Genomic DNA, 16,755 nt, shown 5'->3' with positions numbered 1-16,755 from the left:
CGATGTAGGAAGGGATATCACTGGAAGGCAGAGTGCAAATCTAAGTTTGATAAAGACGGCAAGCCTTTAAACTAGATGAGGGGCAACCCCCAGCCCCATCACCCCAAGGGGGACCTCATTTCTTACTAGATCATATTGAAAAGTTCCTTCAAAAACCCTTCCCCGGATGCGGTTCGCTCTGACCCCCTACAAGGCTAATGGGGATCAATAAGGCCAAAGAGCCCCCCAGAGCCAATTGGACTGTGCCTATTGTGCCTGGATTAAGGCCTAAAATGGATATTACCATAGGAGGAAAGAGATTTCGATGTCTGATCGATACAGGAGCTGATCGGACCATCCTCAGGGCAGAGGAGGTCCCACCTAGCTGGAAATTGGTCCCTGGGCCTCAATTATTGGGCTTTGCGGGGGACACTCGATCTAAGGATACTGCTGAGTGGCTCCTCTGGAAAGATGTTGATGGTTCTACAGGAGAGGTTCGGCCCCTGATAGCTTCTTGATTAAATGAAAATCTGCTTGCCCAGGATATTTTGGGACAAGCAGGTGTATATATTACTACTGATTATAAGGGCCTTTATGATGACCTCCTCGATGAGGAAAAATAACATTATAAATATTCTCCCATACCAAACTATAGGGGAGATCCTGAATTTGATAAACTTCGCAAGGGAGAGCCTCTAACCCGATGCAAGGTGCTCTCCCAATCCTAAGGGCCACTGCCCCCCAGGTCCCTCCTATACAATGGAAACCCGGACCCCCAATATGGGTGGAGCAGTGGCCTCTTCCATCCACTAAGCTGCAAGCCCTTAGAGAAATCATCTCTGAACAACTAAATTTGGGACATATCCGCCCTTCTACTAGCCCTTGAAATACCCCGATATTTGTAATTAAAAAATCCTCGGGAAAATGGAGGATGTTACAAGATCTTAGAAAGATCAATGAGAGAATGATCATCCAAGGGACACCCCTAAGGGGATTACCCTGGATACCAGCTATTCCTAGTAATTTATGTCTTATGGTAATAGATATCAAAGACTGTTTCTTTTCTATACCTCTACAATCCCAAGATTGTGAAAAGTTTGCCTTTTCGGTACCCTCCACTAACTTCGAGGGACTTGATGAGCGTTTTGAATGGACAGTTTTACCACAGGGAATGGCAAACAGGCCTGCCTATTGTCAAAATTATGTAAAAGATCTCCAGCCAGTTAGAGATCTGACATATATTAAACTGTATGTTTATATGGATGATATCATCTTGGGTGCCCCTACTGCTGAACAGCTGACAGAAGCATATAAAGTTTTACTAAAGTGTCTATCAAAAGGGAGACTCCATATATCCTCTGATAAAGTCCAGGTTGTCCCGCCTTTTAAGATTCTGGGATCTCAGCTGTCCCTAGAAGGTGTGAGCCCCCTAAAACCCCAGCTATACATCCAAGACTTCTGCTCCCTGACTGGCCTACAGCGGGTCTTGGGAGAACTCAATTGGCTACGACCCTGGATCCCTGTTTCGACAGGCCAACTCTTGCCCCTCTTTGATCTATTAAAAGATAGCCTAATGATGAGATAATCCTTCTACCTTCCCACAAAAAGATCTTTCGAGACATTCAAAGGTCCCTCAATGGGGCCCAGCTTACCGGGTATACTCCTGAAGAGAGTCTACAATTGTGGGTCCTGCCTAGTCCGTCCTTACGGCAGCCTTGGTCCAGGGGGGAAAGCCTCTACAATGGGTTCACATCTCCTTGGGGGAAACTGCCCCAGTCTATACCTGTATAGATCAAATGGCTGACTTAATACAGAAGGGAAGAGATATCGCAGTCCGATGCTATGCGCATGAACCCGATAAGATTGTTATCCCACATAGACTATCAGATTTTGAATGGATTCAAAGAAACAATGGGAGAATAGCTTTAGCCCTGGAGGGGTACCTAGGCATCCTTGACTGTCATTATGGGCCACACAAATGGGTTACTTCTTTCAATACCAGATGCCCTCAATGTTTTTACTGATGGAGGAAAGAATGGTGCAGCAGCTGTTGTGTTCCAGCCACCACAGCGGTCACAACAGCCAGATGAACATATACGAAAATATTTTGGGCCTTGTGAGGGGTCCGCACAATTTAAAGAATTATTTGCTGTTGTCATGGCGCTCACAAAAATCCCTGAACCCATGAATCTGTTTTCTGACAGTCTTTATGTAGTAAACTTGCTTCCAGGATTGCTAAATTCTCACATATGGCTAGATAACAATCCTATTACCCCCCTTATGATACAAGCCCGTACCCTGTTACTTGAACAGGTTAACCCCATTTATGTACACCATCTTAGGGGTCATCAAAATTTACCTGGATTGCTTTCAATGGGAAATTCCCTGGCCAATAGAGCGGCCTCCCTTACAATCCAAGCTTGTAACTTACAAGATGCCTATGATCTTCATGATCTTACTCATATAAATTGGAGAGGGCTACATAAAAGGTTCCCACAGATCCCTATTAGAGAATTAAAGAAAATTATACATACTTGTAAATCCTGTCTTCCTTATTTACAAGTACCGCCTTTACAGCCCCCAGGAGTAAACCCTCGAGGGCTAAAACCCAATGTGCTGTGGCAAACTGATGTGACCCATTATTCCCCCTTTGGAAAACTTACGTATGTTTTTGTGTCTATTGACACTTACTCTCATGCCTGTTGGGCTACTGCCCACACAGGAGAAAAAGCAAAACATGCTCAAAGCCATTTTTTACAATGTTTTGCGACGTTGGGCCTTCTCCATCAAATAAAAACAGATAATGGCCCTTGCTTCATCAACCAGAGCTTACAGAAATTTTTCCAACAATGGCACATTCGTCATAACACCGGAATCCCACATAACCCCCAGGGACAAGCCATAATTGAGCGCCACCATCAAAATTTAAAGGCTCAATTACAAAAACAAAAAGGGGGAATAAGCCCTCACCAGCAACTTGGAATGGCACTCTTTACTCTAAATATTTTAAATTTTTCAAAAAATGAACCGATACCATGTTTTCAAAAACATTGGTCTAACCAAGAAATAAAACCTGAAATACAAGTGAGATGGAAAGACCCCATCACTGGCCAGTGGAAGGGGCCTGATCCACTCCTTACAATGGGAAGAGGATTCGGATGCATATTCCCCATTGGGGACCCCAGCCCTATATGGGTGCCAGCAAGGAATCTTAAATTTACACCACAAAAGAGAGGTCAAATCTCAAAATCTGACACAGATTAAAGAGACACTCACATATTGAGCCCAAGAACAAAAAGTTCCTGAGGCGATCTTTTTCCCTTTCAGATCATCGATGCGGCGACCCTGGTGGACACTGCTCCTGGTTATCGTCAGATTACCTATCCTCTTCTTGCTGACCTTTGTCATTGCCACAGCTGTGCAACAGTTTTTAGAATCTTTGAAGCCTGGGTTGAACGACACACAAGGCCATCAACCATGAGGATACAACAGTGTCAGCATCTGTGCTGGGAGTTCAACAAGCTCAGACCATCGAGGTTATAAACAACATATCCACTGCCTCTGCTCAAGGATTTCAAACCAGCTCAAACACCTGAGATCCGCCATAACGGGACTCCAACAACAGCTTGATCTCCACGCCAGAGCGATCGAGACGTTGAGTGTCTTGGCGTGCATAGACTGCGATGTGAGATACCCCAGCTTTTGTCTGACAGCTTTTCCAGTGTTAAATGAGACTCTTAACAGGTGAAAAAGGGAGCAACGGATCTATGGGACTGGGTACAAAGTCCATTTACCTGGTTTGAAAATGCCTTCTATTTGCTTGTTTTTGTTATTCTGCTTGTTGTAACGTTAAAGGTAAAAAATCTCACAGCCTGCAATAGGTGCTTACAGCAAAAAATAGTTATGCTTGCCCAGGTCATGGAAAAGGAGCCCCACTTTGGGCACCCACAAAACCCCTGGATTAATTTAGTCCCTCAAGAGATTAGCCGAGACAGATAAATAAAGAGTTCTAGATGCCCGTCATCTAGAGAGATTCCGCCTAGCCCCCAAGAGGTGGCTGGATAGCCAATGACGGGTAAGACCGTCAGAGGAGGGCAACCTAAGACAGGCACAGCCACGAGAGGGGCTGGCGAGGCTGCAGGTTGGCCGCCTACAGCTTTACGCGTTGCTCTACAGAACATCAATACAAATGTCTCGAGGGCTTAAATAAAATAAAAAAGGGGGAGATGTGGGGCCCTAAATGGGAAACCTTAAAAAAAATGGGTTAGTTTTGCGTTCGGAAACTAAAATGGCGCCTGGTGGAAGACATAGGGGCGTGGTCTATGTTAAAGTTTGATTGGCTCTCTTGATTTCCGTGCATGTGGACAGCGTGTGATCACCATCAACTCCTGTTACAATGAAGGCACATGACGATTTGACCTTTAACGTGATTGGTGCAACTATGAAAAGTCCCTCGCAAAATCCCCCTACTTGTCTATATAAACCAAGAGCTTGTGGCAATAAAGCGGAACTGCTCAGATGGAACCCCTGTCACGCCTGACTGTCTCTCGCTCGCCGAGGGGCTGGGTTGACGCCTGACTGACTCTCGCTCGCCGAGGGGCTGGGTTGACGCCTGACTGACTCTCGCTCGCCGAGGGGCTGGGTTGGCGGAGAGCAGGCTCACCTCTCCTCGGGACCCCTCGGCTTTGCTAAGGGAAGTTCCACTGCCTCTCTCTTTCTGCGGAGCACCCCCCACAGACATGGAACAACAGACTGGTTCCAAATAGGAAAAGGAGTACATCAAGGCTGTATATTGTCACCCTGCTTATTTAACTTCTATGCAGAGTACATCATGAAAAACGCTGGGCTGGAAGAAGCACAAACTGGAATCAAGATTGCCGAGAGAAATATCAATAACCTCAGATATGCAGATGACACCACCCTTATGGCAGAAAGTGAAGAGGAACTAAAAAGCCTCTTGATGAAAGTGAAAGAGGAGAGTGAAAAAGTTGGCTTAAAGCTCAACATTCAGAAAATGAAGATCATGGCATCTGGCCCCATCACTTCATGGGAAATAGATGGGGAAACAGTGTCAGACTTTATTCTTTTGGGCCCCAAAATCACTGCAGATGGTGACTGCAGCCATGAAATTAAGACGCTTATGCCTTGGAAGAAAAGTTATGACCAACCTAGATAGCATATTCAAAAGCAGAGACATTACTTTGCCAACCACAGTCAAGGCTATGGTTTTTCCAGTAGTCATATATGGATGTGAGAGTTGGACTGTGAAGAAAGCTGAGTGCAGAAGAATCAATGCTTTTGAACTGTGGTGCTGGAGAAGACTCTAGAGAGTCCCTTGGACTGCAAGGAGATCCAACCAGTCCATCCTAAAGGAGATCAAGCCTGGGTGTTCTTTGGAAGGAATGATGCTAAAGCTGAAGCTCCAGTACTTTGGCCACCTCATGTGAAGAGCTGACTCATTAGAAAAGACTCTGATGGTGGGAGGGATTGAGGGCAGGAGGAGAAGGGGATGACAGAGGATGAGATGGCTGGATGGCATCACCAACTCAAAGTACATAGGTCTGAGTGAACTCCAGGAGATGGTTATGGACAGGGAGGCCTGGTGTGCTGCGATTCATGGGGTCACAAAGAGTCAGACACGACTGAGTGACTGAACTGAACTGAAGCAGTTTAAGAAGAAGTCACACTTAGCAAAGTAAGTCAGAGAAAGACAAATATATTATATTGCTTATATGTGGAATCTAAAAAAATGGTACAAATGAACTTATTTACAAAACAGAAACAGAGTCACGGGTGTAGAAAACAAACTTATGGTTACCAAGGGGGTAGTCAGGGGAAGGATAAATTGGGAAATTGGGACTGACATATACACACTACTATATATAAAATAGATAACTAAAAAGGACCTACTGTACACAGGGAACTCTTCTCAATACTCTGTGCTGCTCTACATGGAAAAGAATCTGAAAGTGTGATGTATGTATATATATAAGTGAGTCACTTTGCTGTACAGGGAGAACTAACACAACATTGTAAATCAACTCAATTTCAATAAAATTTTAAAAAATAAAACATAAAAAACCCCAAGCCTTTCATAAATGTTTGATGTGAATAACTGTCCCTCAAAAAGAAATCTTAGCCAGTTAGCAGCTTATTACAGTGGGAAAAGTCAAACTCACATGATATATTTTAAAGTTTTGCAAAAGGAAATTATTAGATGAAAATGCTAATTACGTAGGGGAAAAGAAAGCTATTTAATTTCATGTTAAATGTATCATATACATGTTCAGTTAATGTGGTTGTAAAAAAAAGAAAGTTGGGTACAGCTGCTACTTTAATGTCAACATACTGGAGTTTCTTTTAAAAATGACATCCAGAATACATTTTTAGGCATGTGAAAAGACAATTAAGTTGAAACCAGATGTGTTTCTGAGGAATACACTTATTTTTAAATTATTGGTTAGAAAACAGTAACTATGGAGGGGAAAACCATGAACTACTGCTAAGTACTGTGAGCATTCAGTAACGGGTGGGCACCGTGCAAGAGGCTGAGACGGCAGTGGTACCAGGACGAGGCATGGAGCCTGAGTCTGCCTCTGGAGTGGGCACCAGACCAGTGTCGCCAGGGCCCACGGGTGGCAGCGGGCCGGGTGCTCCCACACACGCAGCCAGCGGGCATGGGGAGGGGCTGGGCTGGAACTCAGGCCTCCATGCCCCTGCTGGGGTCCTCACCCACGATGGCCCCATGGACAGGCACCCCGCACACCCTGCCGGGGGACAAACAAGTCTTCCCCATCCCCCCTGCCTTCCCACACAGCAAGCAAACCGAGTGACTTCCCTTCTCTTCCAGCTGACCCCTGGCTTCAAATCTTCCCCAACCAAGTCTGCTTCTGAACCCACACTGCTCATGACCTGTTTCTCTTCATGGTGACCACGAAGGGACCCCCTCTGCATAACAACCTAGGGCACTACACCCCAGGTACCCACCACGGTCCCAGGGCTGCCAGCCCTCCTGGGAAGGTGAAATGTACCGTGAGAATCTGAAAACAACAGGAAAACCTCGTCTTCCTCTGCTGTCTTTGTTCACGACACAGTCATCCATCCACTCTGGTTCTATCCAAAAGGTTTCCAAGTTGCTCATTTTCCATCTCACTACATCTTTCAGACCATATTTCTCACCCACACTGAAAGGCCTTCATCAGAAATGCTCCTGGGAGTAAGTTTTGTGAGCTTATATAAATTAAGATGGAAATGTCACGATAAAGCAGTCATCACAAGTCCCACTTATTTCCAACAGTCTTCATGGCCCCAGGACAAGGGATCAAGGGTTTCAAAATACAAAGGCACTTATGAAAACAGTTATTTGTTTCTTGAATAAATTGTACTTCTCTGTTAAGAAACCGATTCTAGGGAATTTAGTTCAGAAATGTTGTTGTTCAGTCACTCAGTTGTGTCCGACTCTGTGACCCCACGGACTGCAACACGCTAGGCTTCTCTGTTTCTCCATATTTCCCGGAGTTTGCTCAAACTCACGTCCATTGAGTTAATAATGCCATCCAACCATCTCATCCTCTGTCGCTGTCTTTTCCTCCTGCCTTCAATCTTTCCCAGCATCAAGGTCTTGACATACTAGCAATTACTACTTACTTTATATACAACAAATGACGAGTAAGACCTCATTCAGAAATTTACGTAAAAACTTGTCTTTTTAGTGGTACAAAGTATTTACTTTAAATAACAAATATGCTGTTTCCTATTCAGAACACCTGCCTTACAATCAAATTCATATTTAAAAGGAACTAGGGCCTGAATCCAAGTTTTCCGGTTGAGATGTTTGCTGTACACTCTGATAGTGCATCATGTCTCAGAGGTTATCATTAGGACTGCTTCTTCATTCAGCATCTTGCCTCTGTATTGCTTTCCTGAAATTATAAGTTTATTTATATTCACACTGCTGATGAAGAAACACAACTTTTAATTGTGAGCAGCTGTAATATCCGAGTGCGCGGCTGAACAAGTGCAGCGAGGCGGTGTGTGCTGTCACAGCTCCGAGGGCCACACAGGGTCTTGTCTACGTGCCACTGAATTACTTTATTGGAGGTTTGTTTCTTGAGTTAATCTTCTCCTGATGAGGCTTTGAAACACTATGATTTGTTAATATTAATAACAGTTATCAAAAAAAAGCACTCCCGAAGCCTTTCTGTCTCTGTGGATTGACTGTAATACCATATTCCACAACATGTAGCTCTTTTGTGAACCACATGATCCCATTTTTAAACAAGTATTTAAATCCAAAAATATTTTATTACTCAAGAAGGCAACTATTAGAACAATTAAGGGGTGCGGTGATTGTATACAACCACAAGAAGAGAGTAATGTGTTTCTACTGTAAAATTTTAATATAAAACACAACTTTTAAAATATTAATAAACTGCCCTTTTAAAAATAAAAGAGCTAGTCTCAAAACAGTCTGATATTTTCAACTTGCAAAGTACACCATGGCTGATCCTATTTGGGCTCTATTATCTCAAATGACTTTACAACCATTCAGATAAAAGAAGAGGCTCTAATTCACATAATGGCACATATCACCTGTCTGTCTGTCAATGAGACGTTTGAAAGCATCTTTTCATTAGAAACACAAATCAATATGCCCAAGGGATTATAATAACTGCTGGAAGCAAGCTGTATTATCATTTCATTCTTGCTGTTCTTGCTCTGAGCAACTTATTATTATGAATGGCGTGAAAATGGCCACCTGTCACAATTGATTTTTCTTAACCTCCTGCAAGAATTTTTCCCTCGTAAATGTAATCAAGTATCATCTTATTAAATATATCTCAAGCTAGGCTTTATAAAACAGTCCATTACTCTAATTGTATTCCTTTTAATTTAAAATTTCATCAAATATTACTGTAAAAGTAACTGCTTTATAATATAAGCTTTTGATTTGTTCAAAGTTTTAAAACAGAATTTTTGAATTTTGTGTGGACACCAATCCCTGCTTCTCATCTGCCTCAGTGAGCACTACAAGGGGAACATTCTGATTCCAAGAAGCTCTAAGAATTTCTTTTAGAACTTTCCTCCACTTTAATTACATTTCAGGATTTATTCTTAATCCCCACGTCTGAATAAAACATGCTGCATTTTAAACAGTATTTTAATAAGCTCCTACAATAAGGATAAAACTATTTCTGATTATAAAATTATCAAGTTGGATTTATAGAATGAATTTCAAGGCCATTCTAGAAGGATGAATTTAAGCAGGATGTCTGGGAGTCATGGAGTTCAGTTACAGCCAATAAATCTATGCAGGATCCTCATTTATCTGACTGTGGTGTCCACTTGGGACAGTGGCTCTCTGTCTCTGGTGTGTGTCAGAGACCCCAGAGGTTTGGACTGGGCAAGTCTGGGGGTCGGGGGGACTTCAGTCAGATCAGTGCCTGGATGGGAAGCTGATGTCACCAACCCAGGGCCACTCAACCTAGGGGTGCGGGTCAGGGGCTAAAGTAAGGCAGGAGGCTGAGCCCTGAAAGGCGCCAGACTCCCTGCTGTATAAAAGGACACCCTTGGGATAAAACCCCATGATATCTGCCGCCACAGAGCGATGAACCCAGTGGGCACCTTGTGAAACCTAGTTCAGGTCCATGAGTGACTGCACTCATCTCCTCCTTTGCTGTCTGAAGTTGTCTTTAAAAAAAGCAGCTGGAGAACAAAATGGACAAAATGAAGACAAAAAGGAGAGTGGCTCCAACAAGGATTTGGACACTAGCTGAGTATGTAACTTTTAAAGTATATTTTATGAAATAACCAGTACTAAACGGTCAAATGATCTAACACGCATCTAGGAGGGTATTTTACACAGGACACAGGCTGGTCCACAAGAAGCCCAGCCTCAAAGGGGAAGTGATCCTCACACTCCGAGGGCTGCAGAGAGTGCCTGGGGATACTGCCAGAGGGCTCAGGGCTCCCCAAAGATGGACACCTGTGCCGTGTGCAGAAGCCTGGAAGGAGGGCCTTGTGAGTGGACGTGGGTACTGAGAGTGGTGATGTACAGGGCCGCGGGGCACTGACCTCGCTGCCTGCTGGGTCGGTGGGCAGCTACTGTCTGATATGGGAAGCTGTCACTCCTCTATTCCTCAGGTGCTCCCACCTGACAACCTGAACTGTGGACCAGACCATTCTCCACTTCTGCTCTGGGGCTCTTGACAGTCAGCTTGAGAAGACCACATACTCGCTACTGGCTCCACCAGAACACTAAGATGCAGCTGGGTCTCAGTAATTTAGGGGCCTGAATGGTTGAGCAATAATCTCAATGCTTTTAGTCTCAAACTCTTATCCTGTTCTGCATCAATTTCACTACATCAATTATCATCACTAACTTTCCACTAACAGTGCTTTAACTGCAGTGGTTTTCATCCTAGGAACTCAGAACAGTTAAAAATTTACATGACCCTTCTGTATTCATGATAATGGAAGTAGGAAACAAATGAAATATGGAGTAATGGGGTGGGGGAAGAGTGGAGATACTGGCAGATTAGTTGATGACTGTGAATCTTTATTTTGATTTTTATTATTTTCTAGAGGTACAGCTGATTTACCGTTCTGTGTTAGGCTAGGTCTTCAGGACGGCAATTCAGTTGTACATCTATACATGTCATCTTCTTCGGGTTCTTACAAAGTATGGTTCTTACACAATACTGGATGGAGCTCCCTGTGCTATACGGTAGGTCCCTGCTGGTGACATATAGTGGTGTGTGTATGTTAATCCCAATCTCATCTCTTATTTGTCAACCCCCTCATTCCCCTTTTGTAACCATAACTTTGTTTTCTGTGTCTGTGAGTGTAAATATTTTTTACAAAATCAAAGAAGCCAGGCCATATTTTAGATGGTAACTGTTCTCCATATTACAGTATATAATTTCTTAAGAAATTCTGTTTGTATATTTAAATTACTCATCAGATGCCTACAAAACTTATTCTTCCAAAACATATTTTTTCTCTGTGTAAACCAAGACTGTCTTTTCTTTTATTGGAAGCATCAATAGTCTTGTGATATTTTCTCACCAGAAACAAAATCAACACAATCATTTCCCCACGGAGGCACCACTCAGCTTTCACTCCCACGGCTCCTCCGGTGCTTTGGGCCCTGCCTAGAAGCCAGCCCAGTCTTCCCCGTGCCCCATCGGCCGAGCAGTCCCGGCCGCCCTGCACCCAGACAGGTCTGTGCAGGACGTTCACGCCCCGCTCCTTCACCTGCTGGCCCTTCACCTTCTGATCCCCAGGGCGTCCACAGCACCGACCTGCCGCAGCCCGCCCAAGCTCCAGAAATGCCTTCCTCTCACTTCTCCTCTGCCTCAGCCCTTCACGACTGGCACTCGCAGGCTCTGTGAGGTTCCTCACTTCTCGTTCCAGCTATGTGTGAAAGGCCTGGAAGCTCACCGTAACCACACTGCGGGTGGGCAGCAGTGCGTGGCATTACACATCCCCAATTCTCCCTCTCCAAGGCTGGGGCAGGCCGCTGGGCCCCGGTCACTCGAGGGCTCGGGCCAAGGGAACACGGCTGCACTGCTGACCGGCCGGACAGGACGCAGTGTGCGACCTGCCATGCCAGCTTCTTATCCCCACAGTCACCGGGGTGTGTTTCCAGGACAGGTCCACGAGGGGCCGCGCCGAGCAGAGCACCTGCCCACGCGTCAGATGTGTACCCAAGCAGAGAGGAAACGTCTGGTGTGTGCCCTTCCACCTGACACCCCATCCTTCAATGTCCCCACACACACTCACTCACAGGGCAGCTCTAAGTAGACGGTTAGGAACAGTGTGGCTTCCCTGAAGAAGTCCGATGAAAGTCAAAGCATTTTAAAGGTCAGTTTTTGTTTCCACTAGGTTTCTGTGAAATCCAGAAATGAGCTGGTTTAGGAAGCTACTGAGATGTAGTTTGCAGATAATAATGTCTTACAAATACTAAACATTTCTTTCTCCCCTTCTCTGTTTAAGATTCAAGCATTACACATTCTTTTCATTCGACACACATCAACTCACCCTAAATAAATCACATCAGCTACTTTTTGCTCACTGTAGCATGCTTGTAACATTTTCCTGAATTTTATTCTTATAAATCTAGCATTTAACACTTAGGAAGATTTAATGACCTATGCACATTGAGAGATTTTATTTCTCTCCTAAGATGATTCCTTGATTTATAAGACTGCTTCCATGTCAAGCTGGTGCTCCATCACCCAGAGTGTCTTTCAGGAGAAGCAGCCCCGCGCGGACAAGGCAGCTCCCGCCCTGCGGCTCGCCGGCTCCGTCTGCTTGGGGGCCACTGTGCAGGCTCCCGACGCCACATGCACAGCCTATGAGCAGCTGGGAGCATCACGAGGGCCTCCCACCAGAAGGACTGCAGCAAATGCTGGCCAAGCCCCAGGAAGGTGCGGCCACAGAAGGGACACGTCCACTCCTCGTGTGAGGCCGACAAGTGCCTGAGCAAGGGTCCAAGTCCAATCTTGCAGAACCAAGACGCTTTTCCTAACCCAAGGACACTGAGAAGGCTGTCTAAAACCAGGAGGAGGAGGAGAGGAGGAGCAGAGGAGGGGGGAAGGCAGACACGAGGCCTGACAGGGCAGGAGCTGTTGGGGGTGTGTCCTGACTGGCAGTGGGGCTTGGGCACTCATTTAGACTTAATATTTCAACTCATAGAAAGGTAATAAGGAGAGGCAACATCTATCGAGTGCCCGGAGGCAAAGAGCTGGTCAGTGGCAACACCCAGAGTCTAGCCCACGACTCCAGGGTCAGAGTTCCTAACTGCATCATAAACCCAGGAAAGGTCACCGGCACCCAAGGGAACAGCTCAGTGAGCCAACACCAAAGGTGACCTGAGAAAAGAAGTGACCGTGGGCAGACAGGGAGAGTGACAGAGGCGAGCTGCACTGAGGAGTAAGGGAGAACTAAAAAGCTATATCAAAGAGTCTCAAGACTCTAAAGCTAATATTTACAACTAAATTTATCCTCAAATAGCATCATAAATGAAAAAGTACGATGATTGAGGAAAAAACCCTAGAAATCATACATGCAGTATTAGACATCCTAGTTTCGCCTACTGAAGAAAAGAAAAACACCATACTTGCTGGAAAACACACATAACTATGTATGTGATGCTAACTCTTGTCATTAGTTTAATAATTTATTTTTAAATAATTTAACTCTATTGCAGACTTACTGACATATATGATTTGCTCAAATTAAGGCAAAGTTTATAAAACTTGGTTTATATAAATTGACAAGATTTATTTCTCCCCATTATCAAAATCAGAATTTCTACTAAAACAACAGTAGCACAGCCTTTTTCTTTGACTTCATTAAACATGCGCCAGGCAGACACCTGGAGCCCTAAAAGACACAGAGACACGAGCACCATTGACCTCACTGGTGACCCCTGCTCTCGGTCATCACCGGAAAGCGGCTCTGCAAATGGCCAACCATTCAGAGAATCAGGGATGCTTTGCTAGCCTCTGAAGGGTTAACTATTTTTCAAAATACTATTTAGCTGAAAAAATGAGACACATCCTGTCCTAAAAGGTATCTTCTCAAAGAATGATTTCATTTCTATCGCTTGGTTATAAAATTTCCTACAGAAGACAAGCTCTTCTGTTAATTACTCACATAGCAGGCACAGCTCCATAAGAGGACTTTTTGTTCTACTCAGATACACACAAATTACATTTCAAAGAAAAATGAATAAAATACAGTAAGAAAGAGCTTCTCATTCAGCAGATATTAGCATACATTATGACTTGATACAAACATGCTACTTAATAACTACTGAGAATTCAAACTAACTTTTTGTTATGATTTAACTTATATACACAATGACTACATAAATAACAATTTTAGGACTATAATAGGAATATAATTTTAGGAATATACTCTAGCAGTCTTTAAAACTAAAATCTAGTTTTCAACATGCTTCTTCTGAAGTGGAAATAACTTAAAATTACTTTAACAATATACTATCAAGTTAAATACCATAAAAACATTAATACAGATTCATTTTAAGTGAACCATCAACATAAAAATAGAGTGCAAATTATAAAATAAATAGATTGAGGAGAAATTAAAAGACTCATAATTAACTGTTAAATTATGGGCAAATTATATATAAAACAATGAAAATTTAAGAGATATATAAAACTCTGATTAAGCAAAGAAAAATAGTTCTGAAAATTCTTCCAGACAAGCTTGCTGTTACACAGAGAATCCACGTCCCAGATCACCAACACAGGAAGCCCTGCTCCTGTGACATGCATGAAGCTAACACGACCGAGCTGCCTGGAGCCGCCTGTCCTCTCCCAGGGAAAGCGGAAGCCGCTCATTAAAGCAGTCAGTGCTCCATCTAACCTACCTTGTTTTTTGGATTTGATGTGTTCATGACACTCCTAGTCTCTCTTCCAGTATAGATGACCACACCTATCACAGTACCTGCAAAACACAACAGCGGCCCTTACAGAGGAACTGAAACGGTAGGCACAGGGCTAACACCTCCGAGTTAATCCTTTGATGGAAAATAGTAATGTACCATTTGATTCTATACATATTTATCTAATAGCATATTTAATTTTGGTAGCTCAATAAAATCTAACCTTAACTTTAAAAACAGGCTGTGAAAAACTCAACTGATTTCTCACACAATGAAAATGCACTCTCTTTGGTAACAACAGAAAGTGTGACAACAGAAGTTGTTCGTTCACTAATGCCTACTAACATGGTAACTTGAACACTGAAGTTACATTGAGAGAGCCTACATTAAACTGATCAAACTTGCGACCACAAACAACATGGTACCAGGTGAGCCATTTCCGTTGAACAGGAGTCTGAGAGCATCTTTCCACTGTAAAGATTCAGGACAACCAAGTATAAGAAACTTTGTGGACATTTCAGCACACAGACAATGAAAACAGTCAGAGAAATATTATAAAGACTACTTGCTTTTGGAATTTGTATGTCACTTTTAACTCACATCTCCTGAAAGTTTGGTTTTCTAATCATACATGTCAGAAAGAAATCGTTAATTTTGTGCTCTATCAAGCTTAAGATAAAAGAATGATAAAATACCCCAAGAATGACCTATAGATTACAAAGGCTCAGATCAGAGGTACTCATTTCTGAAATATCAACTTAAAAACCATGGGGATGTCCCTGGTGCTCCGGTGGTTGAGAATCTGCCTTGCAGTGCAGGGGACGCAGGTTTGGTCCCTGCTTGGGGAACTAAGATCTCACATGCTGCAGGGCAATCACAGGGCATGAGTGAAAGTCACTCAGTCGTGTCCGACTCTGTGACGCCATGGGCCATGGAATTCTCCAGGCCAGAATACCGGAGTGGACAGTCTTTCCCTTCTCCAGGGGATCTTCCCCAAAATGCAAGCAAGATCCTGTGGGCCGAAATTAAGGCCTGAGGCAGCCAAATAAAAAAGTGAAAATACCTAAACACAAAAACATGGAAGTCTGTTTTGTGAACTGCTGCTATGAATAATTTATATTCCTAACTTTCACAAAATTGGAAGGTGAGAAATATAATTGAGGTGAGAAAGACAATGTCTATACTACTGACTGAAGTCAACCACTGCACAACTAACCACGTAATTATACGAGCCTCTGCTGTCTCTTTACTGCAGCATGTGGCATCTGCAGCGCTGAGGCAGGACCTGTGGGGCAGATGCGGCCGTGGCGATCTTGGGTCCACGGGAGCAGGACAGCTGCTGTCACTCTCTCATCCCTCCACAGAACCCCGGAAACGCAGGAGGTGCCAGGTACTGCTCAGCGTGACATCCTCCGAGGTCACAGCTGCTCCTTCTTAGAAGTATGTCTGTGTTCCCTTTTTAATTAAAAGCCCCTGGTGAAGCTGGGAGGCTTGCATTTACTGTGGTCTTGAGCCCTGTGTGACTGTGGGCTCCCACTCTGCCAATGGTGGACACACAGAGTGACCAGTAAGACCTGCATGGAGTCAGGGCTCCACCAATGGGCACACCAGGGGAGGAGTAGGGCCACAGGAGGTGAGGGGGAGCAATAACGCCCCTCAAGACTGAAGTCTGAATCACGAGCTGCAGGCCGGCACCTGTTCTCTGCCCCCAGTTCCTGCCTCTCGAACTCCATCCTGTCCGTGCTCTCCGGTCCAGTCTCTAGGGACACCCGAGGGGAAGGGATTTCCCTGCTGTCTGACATCTGATACTAAACTTTCTCGAGAGCAAGAGTGTTGCAAACTATATGGTACAAGTTCTATTTTTAAATTTCTAAGTGGTCAAGAGGACTATTTTGTAAAATAATACATCAATAAATTATTGAGAAACAAAACTCTTTGAGACAATATATGTCCCAATTTTCTTAACATTAAATTACTTCATTAAATTCTTATATAAGTTTTCAAATATTTACTCTCACTACTGTATTTATCACTACCAGTATCAGCCTGGACCCCGTCTGGGCACACATACCCAGCAGTCTTGCTCTGGGGCTCACCTGGACCCTGTCCGGACACACACTCTCAAGAGGTCCTGCTCTGGGGCTCAGCCTGGACCTTGTTTGGGTACACACACGCAGCAGTCCTGCTCTGGGGCTCATCCTGGACCCCGTCTGGGCACACACACCCAGCGGTCCTGCTCTGGGGCTCAGCCTGGACCCCATCTGGCACACACACCCAGCGGTCCTGCTCTGAGACTCCCCCAGACCCCATCTAGGCACACACACCCAGCGGTCCTGCTCTGGGGCTCAGCTGGACCCCGT

General features: G+C 44.3%; 1 protein-coding gene across 3 annotated transcripts in view; it reads right to left on the bottom strand.

Moving 5' to 3' along the window:
* The window catches only part of ATP9B (ATPase phospholipid transporting 9B (putative)), a 163,639-nt gene that overhangs the window by 66,576 nt on the left and 80,308 nt on the right, over positions 1 to 16,755 (bottom strand). For all 3 annotated transcript variants that reach the window (XM_040264381.1, XM_040264383.1, XM_040264382.1), the window contains one exon: positions 14,381 to 14,457. In XM_040264381.1, the coding sequence (XP_040120315.1) occupies positions 14,381 to 14,457 (77 nt within the window). The remainder of the gene's footprint in view (positions 1 to 14,380; positions 14,458 to 16,755) is intronic.

This window comes from Oryx dammah, unplaced genomic scaffold (genome assembly GCF_014754425.2).
Source record: "Oryx dammah isolate SB20612 unplaced genomic scaffold, SCBI_Odam_1.1 HiC_scaffold_22, whole genome shotgun sequence".
Taxonomy (NCBI): Eukaryota; Metazoa; Chordata; class Mammalia; order Artiodactyla; family Bovidae; genus Oryx; species Oryx dammah.
The sequence above is the reverse complement of the archived record's forward strand: the minus strand, read 5'-3'. Positions and strand labels throughout refer to the sequence as shown.